The sequence below is a fragment of the Pteropus medius genome, unplaced genomic scaffold (assembly GCF_902729225.1).
Source record: "Pteropus medius unplaced genomic scaffold, Ma_sr-lr_union100, whole genome shotgun sequence".
Classification (NCBI taxonomy): Eukaryota; Metazoa; Chordata; class Mammalia; order Chiroptera; family Pteropodidae; genus Pteropus; species Pteropus medius.
In genome coordinates, this window is record NW_024356335.1 from 709,082 (window position 1) to 731,681 (window position 22,600).

The following is a 22,600-nucleotide window of genomic DNA, read 5'->3' on the forward strand; positions in this document are numbered from 1 at the left end:
AGCAGCACGGGTGGTGGGAAGACAACCAGCTCTGGCGTTAGTCCCCGCATAGCAGCTACGCAAATGCAACTGCGCAGCCTCAGTTGCCTTATCTTTAAAATGGGATCTTGGAATCGAGCTGGTAGGTTGCTATCGGAATGACAGAAAATATACTTTGAGTGATTACTACAGTTCCTGGTACAAATGGAACTACTATTATCACAATTACAATAGGAAACAAACAAACAAACAAAAAAACAGAATAAGGTTGAATGGAGAATGATTTTTTTACTTGCTGGTTCCTTCTGCCATCAAGAGGTGTGACCTAACCGTCGGATCTGATTCGACGAAGTACGTGGAGAGCTACCAGCCAGCGTCTCCCCCCACGGCTGCACACGTGCCATCTGATGACACTAAAATTCACAGAGCCCCTTTGAACTATTTTGTTCACAGGGCGATGGGTTCCCTAAGTTAGCGACTGGGCAGGAGATGAGAACCCCGCTCCAGAGGTTTTAAAACCCGGGCATTATGGATGGATTTCCTTTCTTTTCAGGCGTCTGTGTGTCTGTGGGTACGTGTGCACACACTCATTATCATTAAGATTTACTTACCAATGACAAACGTGCTGGCATTATATGAGGAACTTCAGATTCATTTTTCCTAATCCACACAATAACCATACAAAGTAGGTATTATCCCCATTTTCCAGAGAAAGAAATAGGGCCAGAGAGCTTAACTCATTTATCTGACGCGACAAAACAAAGTGGCAAACCTAGGATTTGACTCCAAAGTTTCTTCCTCTGTGCCATACAGACTTCATAATACCGAACCTAAAATCCCCAGGCCCACCTCCCATGTGACCTTCTTCTCGGGGGTAGGGAAGGGAGGTCAAGGAGTTAGGGAGAAAGGGAGCGACGGACAACCTTGCCACATGTCTCTCTGGTATGCGACAGGCCCTATGAAAGGTGCAAAACGGTGCGTGGAACTAGCCTAGAGGAAAGCTACCCGTCTCAGTCTGCGCTGACCAGGTACCTCCGGAGCAGCTGGGGGTGGGACCTACAGCGGACCTACAGGATGGCTTTCTTGGGGACAGGGTTGGGGAAACAAGGAGTGGTTAGAAATGAGAAAGGAGAGATTTGCTTCCAATTGAATACTAAGGAGTTTCGGTTTTTATCCTGAAAAACCAATGGATAAGCAATGAAAGTTTTTAAGCATCAGATGTGCATTTTAAAATTGCTTAAACACTTAAAAATAAGAAGAGGGCACAATTCCCTCACTACCATTTGACAAACAGAATTCTTCAAGCAAAAATCCTTCCTCCGAATATAAAACGTCCTCCTTACTACAGATCTCAGCAGTAATATATCTTGGGAGCCTATAAAACAGATTTGAATATTAGCAGCATACTTTGGGAACGATTCTTCTAGAAGACTTTTGTATTTGATAACAGCCAAAGACAGAATTATAGACATAACTGCAGTGAAAGTGGAGTTGTCTTTTTTCTTTCTTCTCTCTTTTTAAAAAAGGTGTCTGCTGTGCACATTCGGCTTCTCCTCGCTTCTAGGGGCAAGGAAATGCCCTACGATATTTTTTTCCCTTAAAATGTAAACCATTAGTTTAGCTGCCAGCTCCACAAACACTCACACTTCCCAGTGTGCCTGGCCCTGCTGTCCAAGTTTTTTCCAGTGTACACTGAAATGAATGTGTTTCTAATTAAGTAGCTTCAGGAACACGACAGCTTCAATGTCAAAAATACAAAGTCTGAACTCTGGCAGGAAGTCTTAAGACTACAAATGTCTCATCTAGTGGAACCTCGCCTAATGTAATGAAAGGAAGCAGGAAGAGTGCAAAATTCCAGAAAAATGGCCACTGATTAATGTGTTCAGAAGCACAGCCTAACGCATAGAAGGGAGAAAAACTCAAATCCATAACATTTAACCAAATCTTATCAACTTTTCCAGCTCCTACAATCAATCACGCAATTGACCGAGGACCGAGTTTTAATTAGCATTTCAGAACTGAAATTTCAATAAATGAATTAATGCACAGAAAAAGACACTCCAAAAATTGTGAGAAAAAATGTGAAAATACTCTGTATAAATCAACACAGGCTCTCACCTAAAAAAGAAATATTTTCTAGAATTTTAAGTATATAGGTTTTAATGCCATGCCCTTTTGTCCTGCAATAAAATCAGTGATACCCTAAAAGAGAGGAAAAAGGGGTCTTCCAGAAATGACTACATATGCAAGGGACAAAGTGGGACTCACACGTCAGTATCCTTAGGTAGGTATTTTTTTTAAGCCCAATAATTTTCCTAAGAGTAATTACGGCCTACCACCAAAATGTAGTTTCTTAGCCAAGTATTGTTAGGGCTGCAACAGCTCTGTATTTAGAAAATATTTAAAACACATTATTCTGAAATCACAGCAGCTCCATGTTTTATATAAATGCAAATTTAGACAAATACCTTTTACATTACCATCATTTGCTTACAAAGCCTCAAATACTTCCTCAAATACAGCATTTACACTCAGCATATAGCCTAATTACAAATTCCAAGTAGGAAACGGGGAAAAAAGGAGACCCAGAGTCCTCTTAACATGTCAATGTAGCATCTTAACATATCAATTCTAGATACGTTTCTGAAAAGTTTCTAATTTCATTAAACCTCAGCAGTCACTGCTGCTACTGACCCTTTTTCTTTGAAAACCTCTTTTTTTTTTTAAATTGCCTTTTTATTGCAAAGAGAAATTTTTCTGGGGGAAAACCACTTATCCATGATCATGTCATTTTAACAGAACGACTTTTATTTCTGCATTGTTCTCCTCCAATACTGGCCCCACATTAACAGACATTTTTATATCTTTGAAGCTACATTTTATTGTTTTCTCATTGGTTACATTAACATTTCCTATTTTTCACTACAGACTGTGATTATTTTAAAGACTGTGTAATATTCCACCAAGTACAGACGAACTATAATGCATGACCCCTATATCTCAAGTGAGACATTAAGTCACTTCCAACTTCTCACTGTAACACTAATAAGACCAAAAAAACTCCACGTGCCCGATTCCCAAACACAGAGCACTATGTCAAAAGGCAGGACTGTTTTTCACATCTTTTGTTATATCTTGGCAAAGTGTCTTCTAGAAGGGCAGTACCTGTCCCAGTGGAAATGTTTCAAGACTGCTGATGGATTAGGGATAATCCACAAAGCGCTTAGTACAGGGGCAGCACAGGGTAGGTAGGCTCAGTAGGTGACTGCCATCATGTCCAAATGGGTTCTCTCTGAGCCCCTGGAATGGCTGGTGCCTCTGGATCCAGTCTGTTATTGTCCCCCAAATGGTTTCCTGTCGCTGTCCGTGTTCTGATGGATACTTGGCAAACCCTGGTGAGAACGGCTGAGACTCCAGGATGGATGCGAGGTGCCTGACATGCCTCATCTCTACACACGGGTTTCTGACTCCAAGCACTCCCCTGTCACCTGGCTACTTGCTGAGTTTGGTAGGGTTGCTCATCACTCTCTCTGGCGGGCAACCTCTACGTCCACCGAGAAAGCAAAAAACTACCCAGTAAACTATGATTCATTACTTTCTTATGTAGAATGACGAAATTTAAAAACCACGCAATACTCGTGGGCATACAGTAAAAGGAAAATATAGCAAAATTAATTGCTGAAGTTGTTCCTAAAAAAGTTCTTCACATTCAGAGTCCGACTTACCTGAACCATTTTTTGATTCAGAATCATCGATGTCCATGTTTTTCCAAGGGCATCTCAGTAACAAAACTTAATAAAACTTTAGCTACTAGGTGCTATCTTCCTTTACGGGGTCCCAGAAAGAACTTGTTTGTTGCTTTTCAAGAAAATATGAATGCAAATGTCTGTTTCACTGACAGCAAACAAACACCAGGCTTCCCTGCTCTGGTGTCTTTCAGCATGCACAGCGACTTCACATTTCAATGCAGAATCTGGGTGCAATTTTGAAGAGATTTTAAACGGCAATTAGACACATCGTGTGCGGAACCAACAATACGCATAAAGTGATGATGACATTAACAGCTATGACCAACTGCATCATAGCTGTCCCGTGTCTGACAGAGATTGTGAGATGCCACTGTCGATCTCTGAAGAGCAGGACAGGGTATATCTGCCCTAGGCTCTTGTTTCCTGGGAATTATCGCACTATCTGCCTTCATCAAATCCATCCTGAAAGAGTAAAAGCTGTTCTTTCTTCCTTTTCCCCTGAAAAGGAAAGGGGTTCTGTTGCTGGTGTCAAGGCAGTGACGATATAATGACTTTTACCTGAAAGTTATGTTCAGTTTGAATCGCCTTAAGGGGAAAAGGAATTAATATTTATTGAGCTACTAGAACCCATCTGCTTCAACGCATTAGCTATCCATAATGCTCAAGGCAACTCTGCAAGTTAGTGCTATTTTCCACATTTTCAGAATGGGAAACAGGCTCAGAAAGGTAAAGTAACTTGCCTGAGGTCACACAGCTAGTGAAGATGAAAGTTGTATTCAAATTCAGGGCTGTGGGGCTAAAAAGCTTATGCTAAGTCCCCGCAGCCCCACAGCGAATGCCCCCAGTACTTTAGCGGAGGGAGAGGGGAGCTGGCATGCCATGGGGACTAGTCACCCAGCTCTAGGCCTGAGGTGCAGATAGATCACTTCTCTTCCAGGTAAGTCCTACAGCATGAGCTCATTCCTAGCAATGAGCGGCATGAATATGGATACTGCAGACTTATTAATGGCCCTGTATTCGCCGTTCATTATTACTGCACTTTCACAATTTGTTTAATTCCTTTCCCCCAGATAACTAGGGCCCTCTTAATTATGTTCCCCTGAGGTGAGCAGCTACTAATTGGAAAAGAGTCAGGTGAAATAAAAGAACACTGGCTGCTCGAACACATAAAATATAGCTTCCTGAGACAAAGGGGAGGGGAGAGGAGGGCAGTGGAGGCGGGGGAGGGTGTCCAAAGCCCCAGGTGAGCTACACCTCTTTTACCTGGGAAAGGCACTAGTTAAGAGCTGCCCAGGGATTTGTAAGATCCACTGTTTTTCTTTCCTCCACCCGCCCCGCATAAATGCAGTCAGCTTTACAATTTACACATCACAGTCCCCTCCCACCCCTCAGAGGCACAGCACCTTCTTAACCAAACACCCCATGGGCAAAGGAAATCCCACAAGTCTTTCCTCAGATCACCATTTTTAAAAGAAAGTAAAACCCAGAAAGAGGTCTCATTCCGTTGAGATTTTTTTCTTTTTTAAAAAAGAAACAAAAGCGTAAATAAACATGGCTTGTCCTAGAGTTTTAAATTCTGCAATGAAGTCACGAGGCCTGGCATTGTTAGAGAGGCTACGACAAAAGAATGGGAACAAAGACCACAGGACCCAGTGTTGGAGAACACAAATAACCACAGTTTTGGTCTTCCTGAGAGTGAGCGGATAGATGGCCTACAGGCTAAAAGAATGGCCAGTGTCGCGCAGGAAGCCAGTAAGGGCAGCCGCTGTTTACTGCATGTTTGCCACGAGCCAGCACTAGGCTAAGGGCTTGACCGGCATTTTCTCATTGGATCCTCATGACGACAGTGTGAGATAGGTACTAATATCATTGCCATTTTACAGATGAAGGAATGAAGGTTGGGAAGCTAAACAACTCCTACGGGTCACGCAGCTAGTAAGCAGCGGAACGGAGACTTGAACTCAGGTCTGCTGTGCTACGATAAACCAAGCTGACTGTCTCCCAGACCAGCAGCTGCACATCCATGGAAGGTCAGGTTTTCTCGAACCTGCGAGCTTGCTTCCCTGAGGTCCAACCAGCCGGATGCCAGTCCCAGGTCCTTCCACATTCTGTCCCAACATCCCGTTCACCACAGGAACCCCCTGCTCCAAATGCGCCTCGGGCTCAGTGGGCCTCGGGCCCCCTCCTCCCTTAAGTCCTACTGAATCCAGCAGCCCGGTGGTTGCTAACGCCTTTCTTTTTAGAGGCAGTTGTCAGGTTGCCCGTTTGGCGTAAGTCACGTGCTAATTCGTACGGTTATTCTAGATGTCGGTCACAGAGGAATCGAGCTGCTTCCTGTATCACAGAGTCTACGGTGCTGCCACGTGCAGAGCAGGAAGAACAAAGGTGGCAGAACTGCCACGTGCCGAGCACTCGCCAATCACTGAGGGCTGTGCGGGGGGCATCGGTTACCTTATCTCATTTAATCCTCAAATAATCCAATTTATACCATCCCTTTCACAGATTAAAAAAGAGATTCTTGGAAATTTGCCCACGGTCACAGTTAATGATGATTCCAACCCAAGTCCTTCTACTTCAAAGTCTTTTATGCTATTCTTAATACTAACTTCATTTAACCATTATGTTACACTTAAGGAAAAAATGGTTATTTGATATTTATAGCTGAAAAATAAATAGCAAGTGGGCACTTCATAGCCAGAATAAAAGTAGATTTTCCTTACTAGTTTAAATAAAGGGATAGTCTTTCTTGTCCTAAACAGGATTTACTGCTCAATACCAGCAGTAAAAGTAGCAAAATAGGGGCAAAGAAAAAATTGCAAGCTGGGGCGAAGTCAGTTCTTCGACTGTGCGCTGTAAGGTTTTGCACACCTCCTGGGACGGCCACAGATCTGTCTCTGAGCACTCCAGCTGCCAACGCAACGAGGGAAGTAGGATCGTAATGCGATTCGTGGTGTGCACAGAGAAAAACAAACTCGTCACGCAGGAGCCTGATTTTAAGAAGGCAACCAGGGAGAGGAAAGAGAAAATTCACATCTTACGGATGCATTTATTATGTGCTCAGTGTTTTCCATATGCTGGTCAGTCAATCAACAAACGTTACTCTGTGTTGGGCACCATGTTGGGCTGAGGACAGAGGAGAGGAAAAAGAGTTCGGGGCCCTGACTATTCAGAGCTTACAGTTAACAGCAGGCATTAAACAAGCACATCACTGCACGTGTGTAAGCTACTGTGGGGCGGACCTAAGATCACCCCCATTTCATTCTCGTAGCAATCTCGAAAGGCTGATCTCCACAATTCACTGAGGAATCTATGGTTTAAAGAGGTTAAGTGACTTGACAAAGGTCACAGCTGGTGAAAAACAGAAAACATGGCCTGAAAAGTGGAAGGGGTACGAATGACCTGGGTTAACCAAGGTTTTCTTAGGGGAAATGGCATTTCGCTTCTTGCCTGGTTTTCAACCAGCCCTCCCTGATTTGTGAGCAATAGCGGAAGATGAGGCTCCGAGAGTGTGGGGGGCAGTTCTAGGTTGGGAGAGGAGGCAGAGACTGTCCAGTTTCCATTTGCAGTTTTGGCGCCCAAACCACAGGGCTCACCACGGTGGAGCCCAGTCAGTGTGTGTGGAGTTGGGCACCGGAGATGGTTTGCTAATTCGAGACACATGTATATCACTGGAGCTGATGGCAGGAGGGGGGAGAAGGAGGACAATGCCCTTCAGAGTGTGGCCCTGTGGCTTCCTGAAGTAACCCTGGGGGTTGGGAGAGAAGCCTTCTAGAGCTCCAAGCCACTGAACCCAACCAAACGAACACTTGAGTTACAAAGATGCTGCCTGGAAGAAAACCTGGAAAGGTCAACATCAAAGCCTGGAGCAGGCCGCCCTTTTGCACCTCCTCGGTCTACCGGAAGGGGCCGGACTTGGAAAACATCAGGAAGGGCTCCGTGGCTAAGGCCAGGGCGGCGGGAGAAGTTAATCACAGAGGAAAGGTCAGAAGACAGGGGCTCTCTGTTGCCCCAGAGAGTTCAATGAGAACCATAACAGCTAGAGCCAGCTGCAAAAGGGAAGTCTCGGGTTGTCGGCCACCAGCGGCCCATGAGACCCTCGCAGAAACACAGGAAGGAATGAGGTACAAAAATGAGAGAAAAAGAGAAAGGGGTCTATGAAAAAATAAATCAAGAGAAAGCAACAAAACAAAAAAAATGTAGAAGTTAAAAGTGCAATTGGTAATAAGAGGAAAAGATTTTCTCTTGTTTTTCCAGAACTAAAACATGTCACAGGCCAAGATGCATAGCATCCGATTTCCTTCTTAGCTTAGACTCTCAGTCCTTCGAGTGTTTAAGGGGAGGACCAACCCACAGCTGTCAAGAGGTTACTTTCAATCATGCCGGTGCTTCAAGCATCCTCCCTTGTGCCCAGGCCCAGAGGCAGGGATACTTAGTACAAAAACCCTGACACAAGGTAACTTCCTCCACCGCTGAAGTTTCTGTAATGATGCATTACAGATAATGGTCTGTGGCTCCTGCCCTATTGGTGACCAGGAAGATATCTAGAATGTCTTTGCTGTAAAGACCATGACACTGTGCCTTAGAAGTTCCAGAATTTTCTAAGTGTTGGGTTTAAGACAGGGTCTAGATCAGGGAAGAGTGAGGAATTACATACAGAATGTGTCACCAGAATGAAAAACCAGGCCCAAGCTTGGTTGTACAAGCAGCAGAGGGCAGAGCCAGCTATGTCCCACGGAGGCTAATCAGAAACTGGGTCCGGGGATGCAGGCTGTCTATCATCACTTCCCACTTCAGGCAGCAGGAGGGGCCCAGAAAGGTGGCAGGGCAGGTCTGGATGTGCTGATGCAGCAGCAGAGGTGGAGGCCGCGGTCAAGGTGGGTAAGCGACAACCACCTTCCCAAACTGGGGGAGAGGGGAGTCGTTCCCATGGAGAGGACACTATGGCTTCCGTAATCCTGAAAGTCTCAGCACCACTGTGGGCACATCGTTGCTGAGGCAGGATGAGACCTGTCCGCTGTACTCCTAACATCTGTGCTAGGGGCACCGAGGAGGGACCGGGCTAAGGGTCTGATGCCAACCAACTACACGCAATACTCATTTTTGTAGAACATTTGCTTTTTTGCTATATATACTTTGGAAGGTTAAATAACTTTTTTTATAATAAGGATGAATTAATCTTATTAACAATGATAAAGAATATATTAAAAATCTAATGGATCGGTAACTGGATACTGGTGATAGTTGTATAACCTTGTGAATGTATTAACCACTGAACTGTATACTTTTAAAAAGGTGAATTTTATGGTATATGAATTACATTTCAATTTTAAAAATCAAATGGAAAACTTGAAAAGACAGCTTTCTTATAGAACCTATAATATAGATAGGTGTAGATTCCTACAGAATCTGATGCAAAAACTGCAAAGAGCCTCGTCTCTTTTCTTTCCTATTTTTCCACCAGGGAGATGGTTTACTCAGAAACTGTCCGATGCGTCCTGCAAAGGCTCTTGGCGTTTTCAATTCTGGGCCCTGCGGAAGGAAATGAAGGTGCATCTCGGCGTAGGGCCAGTGACGATGGTCACCTAACAACTTCTCAGTCGCCCGCTTGACGCCAGGCTCTTTAAGGAGAGCTGCACCTTCCACTGTGTTCCTGTGGGTGAGGAAGCTGGGGCTCAGAGAGCTCATGGGACTCACCGAAGACATTCGATCCGACCAGAGTCAGGATTTGGGCCCGGAACTTTGACCGCCAAGCCCGAACTCTTCTACTATCAGCCGCTCTGTTCAAACCTCAGGGTCAAGTTCAGCCAAATCTTACTAAGGGATTTACCTAGAAATCTATCATTTCCCTTAGTTGTGCACTTCCTAACCAGCGGGCCCACCACAGACGCGACTGTGCTGCTGCGTCCGTGCGGAGCTGCAATCCCGGTCCTCATCTCCTCCCGCCTCTCTTGGATGAGCAACTTGTTGCAGTGGTTCCAGCCCTGTCACGATCCCCTGCTGCTTCCTAGCTCTGAAAAACATCTGTGCTCCCTCGCTTGCCTGGACACCTGAGTTCTTTTGTGAAGTAGTTTTCTCAGAGGCAGAATCATCTAGAACCACATACCTTCCTATGCCCAATGCCAGGGACATAGCAGGCACTCATAAATGCTTGCTACAAAATAGAAATGACAGTTTTGCTTATTTGTTGGAATTCAAAACCTATATAGCCCAGAGTTCGGTAAAGATAAGAGGATTTCAGCCATGCCTATCTACCTCACAGACTTCCATGCCACCTCAGTGTTGTAATTTCAACTGCATTTTGCTGGATTATTTATATATATATATATACATATATACATGAATATATATTGTCTATAAACATATAATAGACATTAATAACATAAAATTAGTACCCGCTATTTATGGAGCACCTGTTTTGTGTCAGTAGGAATGACTATTCACATTTGACAGAAGAGGAAGTAGGCTCAGAGAGGTTCAGTAACCTCAGCGCTAGTGAACGGGGAAGCCAGAACCAAAGCCAGGTTTCCTTGTTTCTACCACGCCACATATCATCGATTCCTATTTCTGCCACCAAGAATATCAACAACTCCACTTACTTTAGCATCAGTTTATCCCCTGATGCAAATATGCACAGCAGCAATGAAGATAAAGACTAGAATGGAGCCAGCTCTCATCATCCAGATGTCACTTCAGAGCTATGCCCAGACTGAGGCCCTGGATGGTTCACCCTGAGATTAGGCATATTTCCGGCTGTTTGCTAAAAATCCCAGCTGAAATACATGATGCGGCATGGGGTGGTGGTTCAGAACCCTACATGCAGTGTAGATAGAGCAGCTAGAACCGGTATCTCTCACAGAGAATCGGAGCTTGTCCACTCTGAGCGGAAGAATGGCTTCCAGAGTCACCTGGAAACAAATGCCAGGAAATACAATGTATTTTACTGAGGCAAATGCAAGACCCAAACCTCAACTGTACACATCCGATTTAACTTTCAGTTCAACCACGCCCTCAGAAAGCATCGGGAGGTAGCTACTAACTTGGCTCCTGACCTGGCGACTCTGGTGGGGACACATGAACCTGTTCTGATCTGATCCGGAGAGATTTTACCATAAAGGTGTGTTAAAAAGTGCCCAAGACAACTCGTATATACAATTCAATTTGGAAGATGACTTTGGTCCTTATTTAAGACTGCTTCTGAATAAATAAGGGAGAAAAGGGAATTTACATGGGAAATACCATATGGCTTCTACTGGGACCTTTTATTAGCAATGTTTAATTAGCATAGTGCCTGGTACATAGTAAGTGCTCTATAAATATTTGCTGAATGAATAATTAATCAATGATAACATAAGTTTACAATTAGCAAGTCGTCAAGAAGCCTACATGAAAGAATTCCTTCATAAAATCTTAGTGATGGGTACAACTTATTCTCTTACACTTGGGAAGATGCTAATAATGAAAGCTTTAATATCAGATGACCTAAGATTTCAAGTGTAGGTTCTACCATTTCCTAGCTGTGTGACAGTGGGTAAGTCACTAAACCTCTCTGAGCATCGATTTCCTAATCTATACAATAGAGCAAATAATATTTGCCTTACAGCCTGATTTAGAAGATTTTGCAATAATGTCTATAAAGAGCTGACACACACTGTACTCAATAGATGGTGATTATTATAATGAAAGGGATGCTGATTCCCATCGACAAGTTAATCCTTTTGTGCCAGAAATGGGAAGCCTCTGCCAACGCTGGCCAAGGTCAGGGCTGTCATCAGCCAAGGTAGGGAACATTCTCATTTTCACTTTCAAAGTCAAGAGAATGGCACAGATCTAAAGTAGAAAGGAACCAGCAGCACATGTTTTTAAATATTCATAAGGGCTGGAAATGTCTTACTCCTTTCGTTTTTTTCTGCCATCTGCTTTTGTTTCTTTTCTTTTCATTCTTATGCCACAGCTGCAAATGAAAACAACCATACAATAACTCAAGTTAAATAAAAAAAAATCAAAATAAAAACAATCTGAGGGGTAAAAAGAGAAGATGAATTATAAAGTTTCTCCCTGAGCTCACAGGCTACAGAAGCGAGAATAATGTTTGATGTGAGTTAAACACTCTGGAAACCAAAACCTGCGTCCCATGTTTATAATAACCATAATAAGAGCAACCGCCATTTACTAAATGGCTCCTATGTGCTACTGACAACGAATATCTCTAATTCCTAAAGCCACTCTTCAAAGTAGGTAAATAAAACCCATTTTACAGAAAAAGTAATTGGAGATCAGAGAGGTAAAATTGATTGTTAAAGGTCACACAGCTAGTAGGAGATGAAACTGAGACTTAAACCCAAGTCTGCCTAAATCCAAAGCCCAGGCACTTTCCCTGCTGCTCTCTTCAAAAATGGGAAGGAACTTGAAAAAATCAAGTTAGGAAATATTTAGGGCAGACTATTTGTACTAAACTGATTTATTCAGATAATTAAAATCTGTGATTATAGCTCTAATTAAAGTTAACTCAGATAATTGGTTGGTGTATTTGTGAATGTGCAATTAGAGACTTCCACATAATTGTGGGGTTTTCGGCATCATACTTGCCACTTATTCACTGAATCCTAGAGCTTTGCTCTCCTGGCCTCCGTCCTACCAAAGGCTGCATTACAGCTCTTGGGGTCTCTGAGTCCAAGGACCATGACCTGTGATGCCAACAGCAGGGTCTGGGCTCAGCCTCATAACGTGTCTTTGTCCAAAAGCCAATGAACACCTCATCTTCAAGTACCATGTAAAAAGCTCTTACAGCCTATACTACACTGTTGTCCTGAAAACTCCTAGCAGCATGTACCTGAAGAAAAACTGGCAGCAGTGGTCCTCATGTGTTAATTACACTTGTGAAGTCTATTATGCATAGAAAGGGCACCTGCTGGCAGTGAAAATGACTAGAATCTGCCCTTCCTGCGCAGTGAGTAAATTGAGAGTTCATTTCTACAGGAGATAATAGTTTTCAGATTCCATTTCGTGTATCCCCTGCATGGGGATGTACTTAACATTTAAATCATCTGCAGAGGAACAAACCTTCTTCAAATTTACATCTTTCAGGCTCCTAGCACTTTACTTAAAATGCTAGTTATCCCTGCTGGCTCTTACCACCAAGGATTAAACTCAACGCGGAGAAAGTCACTGAGCACAATAGAATAAAGTTATTAGCATTGACTCAAATTTCATGACATTTGTAGTTTCTGACCAAAGCAGTGGGAGCAGGCTGAAGGTGATCAAATCAAGCCTTGAGTGGAGGATCTGTTTTTTTTTTCTTTTCTCCTGGGAATCTTTTATTCCATCATTCTTATATCTTGTAGTTAATAAACAGGTACCAATCCCCGCCAGCCTATAATCATCCTTTGGTCAATCAAATGTCGAAAAGTTCTTTTATGAAAACAAGAGAGCAGGAGAGAAATGCTATCACACCAACTTCCGAGATGGAGCCTAATCACAAAACCCTCTCAGGCTCAGAAAAATATGAGTCACTATGGGTTTTTTGGAGTGGAAGTCTGGGGTGACAAGGGCTTAGCAGCCTTCCTTGCCCAGTCTTCCCTTCTAAGTGAGACTTGTCAGGATCATCGCTCTCCTCTCGGTCAGGCTGGTGACACAGTTCTTGACAGTGCTGGAGTCAGAGAGAAGTTGAAAAGAGGATCGTGGATTAGCTTCCACAGGAGAGAGTAAAACAGCTAATAAATCCTGTACACAAACAAGAAAGGAGGGCTGAGACTTGAGATGGCAGCCGAAGAGAATAACCGACTCGAATAAACACCGATTTTTTTTTTAAGTAACACTTTTTGATTAAAAAAGCCATATATTTTTTTCATTACAGAGATATCTGAAAATACGGAAAATAAAATAAAAAATCATACAGAATTTCTCTCCCTCCTCCTCATCATAAATCACTGTAAACATTTTGGTATATTTCCTTCTAGATTTCTGCCCCTGTGTTTGTTTTTATTAAAATGGAATCATACACTACATAATATCCATATTGGGGCAAGTTACTAAACCTCTTGAGGCCTTCGTTTACCAGTCTGTGCAATGGATCTAATAATATCTGCCTTACCAGGTGGCTGGAAGAATTAAATGAGGTCACAGATGTGAAGAAGTAGCTGGGGCACAGGAGCCGCTCGACACCGGCAGCTACTGTGATCACTGACGCTACTGAGCAAGCTCCTCCTCAGTTCTGGAACCGTAAACTGCTGGTATTAAACAAGCTCACAACCTAGCAACCAAAACTTTCTGAATAACAGAAAGCTAAAGCTGTACTATTTGGGAGGCAGAGGGACTGCAAAGGCTCTCCCCGCTCCACCAGGCCCTGCACACAGGAGCCCCTGGGTGCTCCTTTGTGAAGCACGGCATCGAGACACATAGGTCCGCCTCTTCCAGGGAGAACTCTAAGGTTTCCCCTTCGAGCGCATGACTGGGTGAGGTGGGGGAGGGGGCTGAGACATGTGCTGAGACGTGTGTGTGGGTTTAGGGGCCACGTGCCTGTAAGGGTGTTGCATGTCAGGGGTGGGTGGCAAAGGGACTAGGCATCGCTGTGTGCGTCTTAGGGGACACGTGTTCCCTTTCTACCTTTTCTGTCTATTCTTCTGTCTTCCCTCTGCCTTCCTTGGGTATGTGTTTTGTTCTTTATTCTCCCCCTCACTCCTCTGGCCTCCTCCAGTGTCTGCTTCTGTCCAACAACCCGATCCTTCATTCAAACAGCGAACACTCCTGGATGGCAAACATGGGCCTTCCCTTAGAGATACGTGGCAGTGGAAAAAAAAAAAAACGAGAAAGCTGGTTGAGAAGCTCAGAAGGAGCAGCAAGTCTAAGCAAAGGAACAGCCTCTTCATCTCATACGATGGGGAGGAAGGCATGGATCAAAAGAGCCATCCTGACAAGAAAGACACAGTGAAATGAGCCAGTTCACTTGGTGCTAGGCACTGGAGAGCGTCGCTGATTTTGACTTGACAGCCCTGAGCTACATCTTTGTTGTACCTGTGGCTTCTTGGGATGAGGCTGAGTCCAACATATTCAAATCAGGAGCACCGTGGAATACCTTTAAGCTCCCAGGACACTTAGGCTACCTCAGTGAACCTTTTCTCTGGTGGGATTGCAAAATGGGCTGGAGAACCCAGCAAAAATTATGGCTGACTGGGACTCAATCAATTTGAACTGATAGAGAATGTCCTGCATCATCTGCTCGTAAGTGACAGAACTTGTAGCCCCCCGAATGGGTCCCCTTCTCCTGAAGCTCTCGATTTGTGGCAGGCAGTGCCTTCTCCTACACACGCATAGTGCTCCCTTATCAGCTTCTGCTGACCTGAGCTGTGTGGAGACAATGTCTTTAACCACATCACACTGGAGAAAGACATTATTTAGAAGAAAAATGGATCCAAAGCAGTCCCGCTGAGCCTCTTCAGCAATCTACTGAAGACAGGCAGTGAGGATGACAAGGCTTCGCAGAAGCGTCTCCTGAGCACCCACCATGAGCCGGCTTCCTGCATGGCGTCCATTCCTCTGCTACGCCACTGCATCTTTCTATAACCTTATGTACCAACAACTTCATTTTGCAGATGAGGAAACAAAATCTGCAGCCTAGTGACTTGTCCAAGAAGGCAGGGCTGACTCTAAAGCCTGCTTTCCTTCTTTCCACTAAAACACAGTTCACTGAACAGTGAAACTCCCATCGAAAAACTTCAGAGGGTATGGGGGTCTGGCTTATGCTCCCAAACCGCAGCCGAGAGCCGGTGACACAGACAACGCCAGGGCAGGGCCGACACTTGAAGACCTGGGGGATCTCAACTGTTCTTGTCACCAGTTTCCAATTTGTCTCAGCAGGGGAAAAAAAATCATCCCATGACTTGGTGCTTTGCTTTTCCCAAACTGAGAAATGGGAAGAGTATTATCTACTTGAACCCTTAAGAATGCTGTGACACATACAGAAGCCGCTTGGAAACGAAAGGGCCGTGAAGTCATGTGGTCTAGAATTCATATCATTTTGGTTAGTCTTTTTAATTTAGAGTCACCGACTGCATTGCGAGTTATAGACCTAACATTCCTGGACGGGTCCCGGAGGAGGGAAGACAGAGGGCAGGGGAAGCCGCGGCCTTACCAGCAGTAGTCCAGCAGATGCGGAGGCAGCACGGGGATGTACACGTGCTGCCAGAACATGGGGTACAGCATGGCGGCAGACCCGTGGATGCAGGCAGTCAGCTGGAAGAGAAGCCAATTGGAGAGTCAGAGATACAAATCAGAGTGAGGACACGGTCATATTTGAGTTCAGCAATAATATTAAATCCAGGCTTCTGAACATATTTAAAATAAGTTAACTCGACCACCCTAATTCAAATTTAATGAGAACTTGCTTTTTAAAAAATCTATTTTATTATCTGATTATGAAGCTAATGAACAATGACAGTAGAAAAGTTAGAAAATGGAAAAAGGAATAAAAGTAAAGTCTTCACCATCTGAAAATAATTTAACATTTTGGGATATTACATACACATGCACTTATATTTCCTTTTCTAATAAAATTAGAATTACTGTAACTACAGTGTTCATTTGCCCTTTTTTTTTAAGTTAATATTATTTGTTGGCATTTTCCCACATCTTTAAATATTCCTGGAAAACATATCTTTTAATGGCACTCAATGAATTTCCCATATTATATTTAACCACTCTTCTACCATTAAGTTATATAATCAGAACAGGTCCATAATTTTTATATCTGTTTCCTAGATGTAGAATTCAGAGACAAAGGTTATAAACATTTTAAGGCACTTAATAAGTATAATATAAATATAATAAATGTATTAATATAATAAATAGATGAAAGATGGAGGCTCTTTACACTTCCCCAGCCTCGTGCTAGAATGTACCCCTGTGCCTCACCTCCAACACTAAGGACTGCAGTCAAGTCAGTAGCTTTAAAATTGAATCTATCTTGATTTTATTTTTATTCTTCTGTTCATGATGGAGGCTGAACATCTGGTCATATGCTTCTTGGCTATATTTCTTAGGTAAGTGGACTATTCCTCTTTTTAGGCCACTAATCCTTTGCAATGTTCTGGAAAATACTTTCTCTTTATTTAATTTTCTTTAAATTTTTTAGGTGAAGAGGTTTAAACAACACATAGACAAATCTTTTCCTTCATGATTGTTTCTACTGCTTTTATACTAAGAAAGTCCTCCAAATTTTTCCCTAGCCTTTAACTCTTTAATCCATCTGGAATTAATTTAGGTTTAAGGACTGAGGTGAGAATTTATTTTTTCCACATAGTTAATCAATTGCTCCAGCACTGTTCACTGACTAATCCTTCCTCTCCCTGTTCTTTTGACATGCCCCTATTTCATTTTTTTTTAAAGAGCTAGACACATCATACACTCAGTATCTGATATAATAAAAATTTTAGGAAACAAAGATATAATGGAATAAAATTGCTGCAAAATTCAATATAGTAAAAGAATAAAAAAAAGCCAACACCTTTGGAGATATGGCTATGAAGTGACAAAAGCCAACAACACATGTTTCCTTCTGCCTTGTTTCTTTGGTTTCTGGGAAGCCTGTTCCCATGAGGAATCTGCTTCTTTTGGAAGCTGTTAAATGGTCTTTGCTGACAGAAGGACATTTACGTGGCGAAAGACTGACGTGTCAAGGCCCAGTTAAAAGAATCCCAGAGGTTAGTGTAACATGAACGGCTTTAAATTGGATATGCTGCTGATGTTTCACAGTTGTGAGCGCTGTGTATTAAAGCCAGGGCTACCACTCCCTCGCCCACCTCCTCTGCCTTTTCCCTCCAACCCGTTCTTTAAATCAGGGACTTGTCATGAACAGGAGCTGAGCCAGCGAACTCTCTAGAGCCGGCTCCACCAAGGCTTGTAGGCTTACTCCATCCCTCTCGACCCATTTGGGTAGGTTTCCATACAAAGGAGGCAGTCTGTCATATTACACGTGACTGATCTCTTCAGGGTTAAAAGAGATGAAATATCTTTCTTGGTTGAATGAGTGGAAAATGAACCATCTTTACTCCAAGTCCACTGTGAAGTCAGGCTGGAGGGTGACACTGGCCTTGGGCCCCAGCTCTTTCTGCCCATCCTTGAACTAGCTACCAAAGTACTCTTACTGAAGTACAGGTCCATGTAACATTTCACTGAGAAGTCTCTGGAACAGGCATGTCCCCACCAGTTCCCAGTCTACCTGCAGAGAAACCAGTCTCTTCTGCCTTCTCCAAGTTTATCCTTGGAATAGATCAATCTCAGACCTCGGGGGAGGCATGTACTCCTTCCCCACTTCCTGTCTTTCCACCTGTCTCCCGGCTGGCCCAGATTTCTGCCCTCCCTCTCGTTTCTGCGTGTGCGGTACCTTCCTTGCATGGCTGTCCCAGGCATACACCCCACTTCTAATGCGGCTGTAACTGTCTACGTTTGCCCTTTCACTGCAAAGTACAGAAAGACCTGTCTCTCTTTTCTTCTCCATGTTCTCAGTGAGAGAGCATATATGTAAGTGCTAGCTCATGCAATGTTTCTTGAATAAATGAAAAACAAATTCTTAGACTATAGTCACAATGTAAAGATAGTGGCTTGGCTTTTAACAGTACTAGATCAATATTTTCATGAGTCTCACAGAGTGAAGTATTTGACTCAAATTCCAAAACAATAATAGCAAGCTTAGACACACAAATATGCCACTTTTTGGAAAATCAAGTTGATGAATTAATTCATGCATTCATTCAATAATAGGCCTACTCTATAAGTCTACAACATATCAAATAAATAAAAGCACTTTAAAATCTGTAAGATGCCACACAAATGTAATGTATCATCATTGCAGGAATGCATTTGCAATTCTCTTTGAAAAAGTCATTCAACAGAATGTTCCTGGTTGAGACAGAACTTGATTACCTGCCTCTTTTTAGCTTAAATTGGTTTGAATGGAAATCCTATTCAAGTGGTAAAGTGGCAGAGATCTTATCTTCAGACAATGTTCTTTTCATGTCTCCTCAACCTCAAAAAAACTCGACCAAGGTGAATGACGAGATTTTAAAATTTCTTACCCCTCATAAAAATCAAACTTCTAAAGTGTTCAATGGTCATTCTCATTGGGGAGTTTTCTAAGGGCCAAGTTTCCGAAATGAGAGTAAACTGCATTTACCCATTTGATTAAGAAAACAAACAGAAAAGGGAATTGTTTGGTTCTTTTACCAAATGCTAATGGTGCAAATAGGAACAGCGGCTAAGTCGACCACAAGAAAAAATGTTACAACAGATCTATGCTTAATCAGAAATACCATATTATGTCATGTAAATTATCATTAGCCGCTTATTTTAAAAATAACTCTAAAACCAAGCTCATTTTTCAAAATAAGTGTCCTAAAGGCCTACGCACATTTCTTACAGAACACAAAATTTAAAAGTAATGAAAGTATACGATTTGGATTGCAGTCAACAAAAGAGTATTGTGAATATTTAATTGAAGTGCAAGTTGAGGAAAACGATCCTATCAAAATCTCACTCTTTGGGAGAATAGAAAGATAGTATGTGTAAAATTTGCCCAAAGTCATTAGTCACAATGAATATTCATCAGAAGCCAATTATCAATCCCATTTAATGACACCCCAAAAGATTTTGCCCTGAAGCAGCTGAATAGTCTAAGACTCCAGACAAAACTAGACAAATTATACAGCCAACAGCCAGTCTAGCCAGGATACAGACTGTAAAGTAAACCACTGGTGGGTTTTTGGACGCACTTTTAGCAAATTCTGTCCTCAATTAAAGGTGCACAAGGTCACTTCTATCTCGGAGCTTTCTATATGGCTTCATTAGTTTTCTTTGAGGCAAAGGGAGAGAAAGGGAAAAGGCAGTGGGGGTAGGACAAGAATGAGGAGTGATCAATGACAGAATTGAAAAAAATCACGAAGACACAGTTTTAAAAAATTTAAGATATTTCTCAGAGAAAATGCCCAGCCTGTCACACTCTTAGATCCCAATGCCTCAGCTGATTCCTGATGGTCGCTTTGTAATTTAATAAGGATTAGAAGTAAGAATATCCCCTTAAAAATAAAATCCCAACAGTATATGTGCCAGGCACCATGGTGGGGGTTTAAATCTTGCAAAGTATTACTTTATAGGGGTGTGTGTGTGTTTACATACATACACACTCATCACCACATTTTACAGATAAGGAAACAGCCTCAGAGGTGAGATACCTTGCCCAAGGCAACACAGCTAGTGACAGAACTAAGACTCACATTCAGGTCATCAGACTACAGTGGCCACTGTGTGGCCACAATGCAGAAATTAACTAAACGATGTTCTGGTGCCCACCCTGTGCCACACGCTGTGCTGAGGGTTCTGAACTGGAGGAGATGTCCCTGGCAGCATGGCCAAATTCTGTAGAAATGCAGTTGCCTTGCTGTTAGATGAATAAATATTCAGGGCGAAATACCAATTAACAAAAAAATCATCATTTTAAAACAAACACGGATCTGCCATTTCCTGGGGATTAGTTACATTTAGCTAAGGTGTCCTAGTGTCTTTAATCCACAGGAAATTCCAGACAATGAAGTAATGACTGTCAAAGGAAAGGCTTACACTCCAATTTGCACACCTAGTTGAAAGTCTGGCTTTCCACCATGTGCCCTTTCGCATACTGGCATGGAGTTTCCACTACTTCTCATTTTGATCTGAGCAGGCCACTTCCTGTCCTGGGTCTCAATTCCCCCAATATGGAAAACGAGACGCTGGACTACATGATCCCTGTGCCCCCTTTCAGCTTTGACAACTCGTGACCTAAAGCAGAGGTCCAACAGCCCCAGGCCGTGGACCGGTACTGGTACCTTACCGGTTCCTGTACTGGTTCGTGGCCTGTTAGGAATGGGGCTGCACAGCAGGAGGTGAGCAGCCAGCCAGCGAGCTATAGCCATCTGTAGCACCCCCCAGCGCTAGCATCACCGCTTCAGCTCCACCTCAGATCATCAGGCGTTAGATTCTCATAGGAGCACCGGTCCTTGGTACCAAAAAGGCAGAGGACTGCTGACCTAGAGGAACTGCCATCCTCTGACATGAAGAATGTGCCTCCTCTGCCCCGCTCGCCTTCAGCCATACTGACTAAGCATAAGTAACGCAGGGCCCATCTCAAAGCTGGTCTTGCTTTCTCATCTCTGCTGCTACAAGGGCCCACCTAGAATTCATGTGCTATCTAGGAACCATCCTCTTTCAGCCACCCAGCTCCACCGCCTAACTGCGAAGGGCACAGCCTTCCTCTGAGCTTGGCCCCTGACACTGTGAGACGTCAGAAGTAGATGATCTAGGAGACCAGGGACATGAGACTACAGATGCGAACTTCCAAGGACAGAGCCCACATTCAGTTCCTCTCTTTATCTCTTACTACATGCTTGACACAGAGCAGGTGCTGAGTAAATGTTTGGGGAATGTTATAGTGCCTCCAGCTTAACACCATGAGAAATAATAGGCAAGATTACCAGACACTTAACAAATTGCAGTTGCTTAAGAGGTCACAACTAGAAGCTGTACACTTTGAAAGGTATTGAGAGTCCAAGTTCTAAAAGCTGGCAGAGCAAAAAATCAAATGGTCGCGGTCATTCTTCACATTCTGGAACTCAGAACGTTAAAATATCAAACTGATGCCTGCTTCATCACTGAGTTAGAGGCACTGGGCCTTCTCCTCTGAACCCAAACATCAGGAAACTGATCAAAGAGTACAGAAAGAATACCTGATTGTCACCTTTAAAGAGGGGTCATTTTTGAGTCCACTCGTTTCAACCAAGAATCAATCTATATAGAATAGTTGTAGAAAATGTCTTGTAGAAGTTAGTGTTTCCAATTTGAGAACTAGACTCTTTTATTTCATTATATAGCATCTCTGTTGTCATCAGGAAAGAAATGGTGCCATGATTCAAACAGTGTTGTGGGGTTTTTGCTTGTTTTTGATTTTTACTTATTCTCAACTGTAAAACCCACTGTTAAGATCAGCAATGATTTTTAAGTAAAATCTGAAAGTTAACCTACTCAACCCTTCTAAGAGTATGAGAAAAACCTTTAATTATACATGGCTCAGCTACGTTCCAATTGTGTTTACTACATTTAGTGAGGGTAGAGTTGGCTTTTAAGAAACTCATCAAAGATGCTTTAGCAGAAAGGCAACTCAGCAAGCCTCAGCAATGAAAGACTTGCAGCTAGTCTAGACAGGCTGCCGTGCAAGTAGAGAGACGGAAAAGAGCAGAGACGGTCTTGCTTTTCTTAGTTGAAATGTCAAAATTTAACACTTCTGTCTTTCTTTGTGAGGGCGGAGGACAGTCTTTCTTCAAGCAGTTTTTCTTTTAGTTGGGTGGAACTCATCCTATCTCTTGCTTCTCCACTATCCTCTGGGGGAAAGGGAAGGAAAAAAAGTACACACGAAAACCCAGCACACCAACACGGGGTCGAGGCCAGTACCTTCCATTAACAGCAAGATCATCCAGTCAAGAGGAAGGTCTCTCAGGCAATCACCCGCCCTCTCGGTCGCTTCTTCCTGCTCCCCCCGCTCCTTTTTTCAAGGCTACCTCCTAGCTAGAGTAATTAGAGTAAGTTATTAATCAGGGCAACATGCTTTCATGCCAAGATTTGACACTTCAAAACATCAAAGCAACTAGAACTACCAGAGAAAAGCATTAACTACCAAAGCGAAGGCAGAAATGAGGGGATGGCAAACTCTGGTGTAAACAAGCCTGGAGCACCAGGAGTGAGGGAGGACAGACTTTTTTTTTTTTTTAAGTTGAAAAAGAAAAAGGCCAAGTTACACTGGGATTGACGATAATTCATTTAAAGACAAGGACAGCAAGGTGCCTCCCCTCCTCCAT

At 43.1% G+C, this 22,600-nt stretch overlaps 1 protein-coding gene across 27 annotated transcripts in view; it reads right to left on the reverse strand.

Moving 5' to 3' along the window:
- DENND1A (DENN domain containing 1A) overlaps positions 1-22,600 on the reverse strand; it is a 459,444-nt gene that overhangs the window by 197,632 nt on the left and 239,212 nt on the right. For all 27 annotated transcript variants that reach the window (XM_039861385.1, XM_039861390.1, XM_039861381.1 and 24 more), the window contains one exon: positions 15,856-15,956. In XM_039861385.1, coding sequence (XP_039717319.1) covers positions 15,856-15,956 — 101 coding nt within the window. The remainder of the gene's footprint in view (positions 1-15,855; positions 15,957-22,600) is intronic.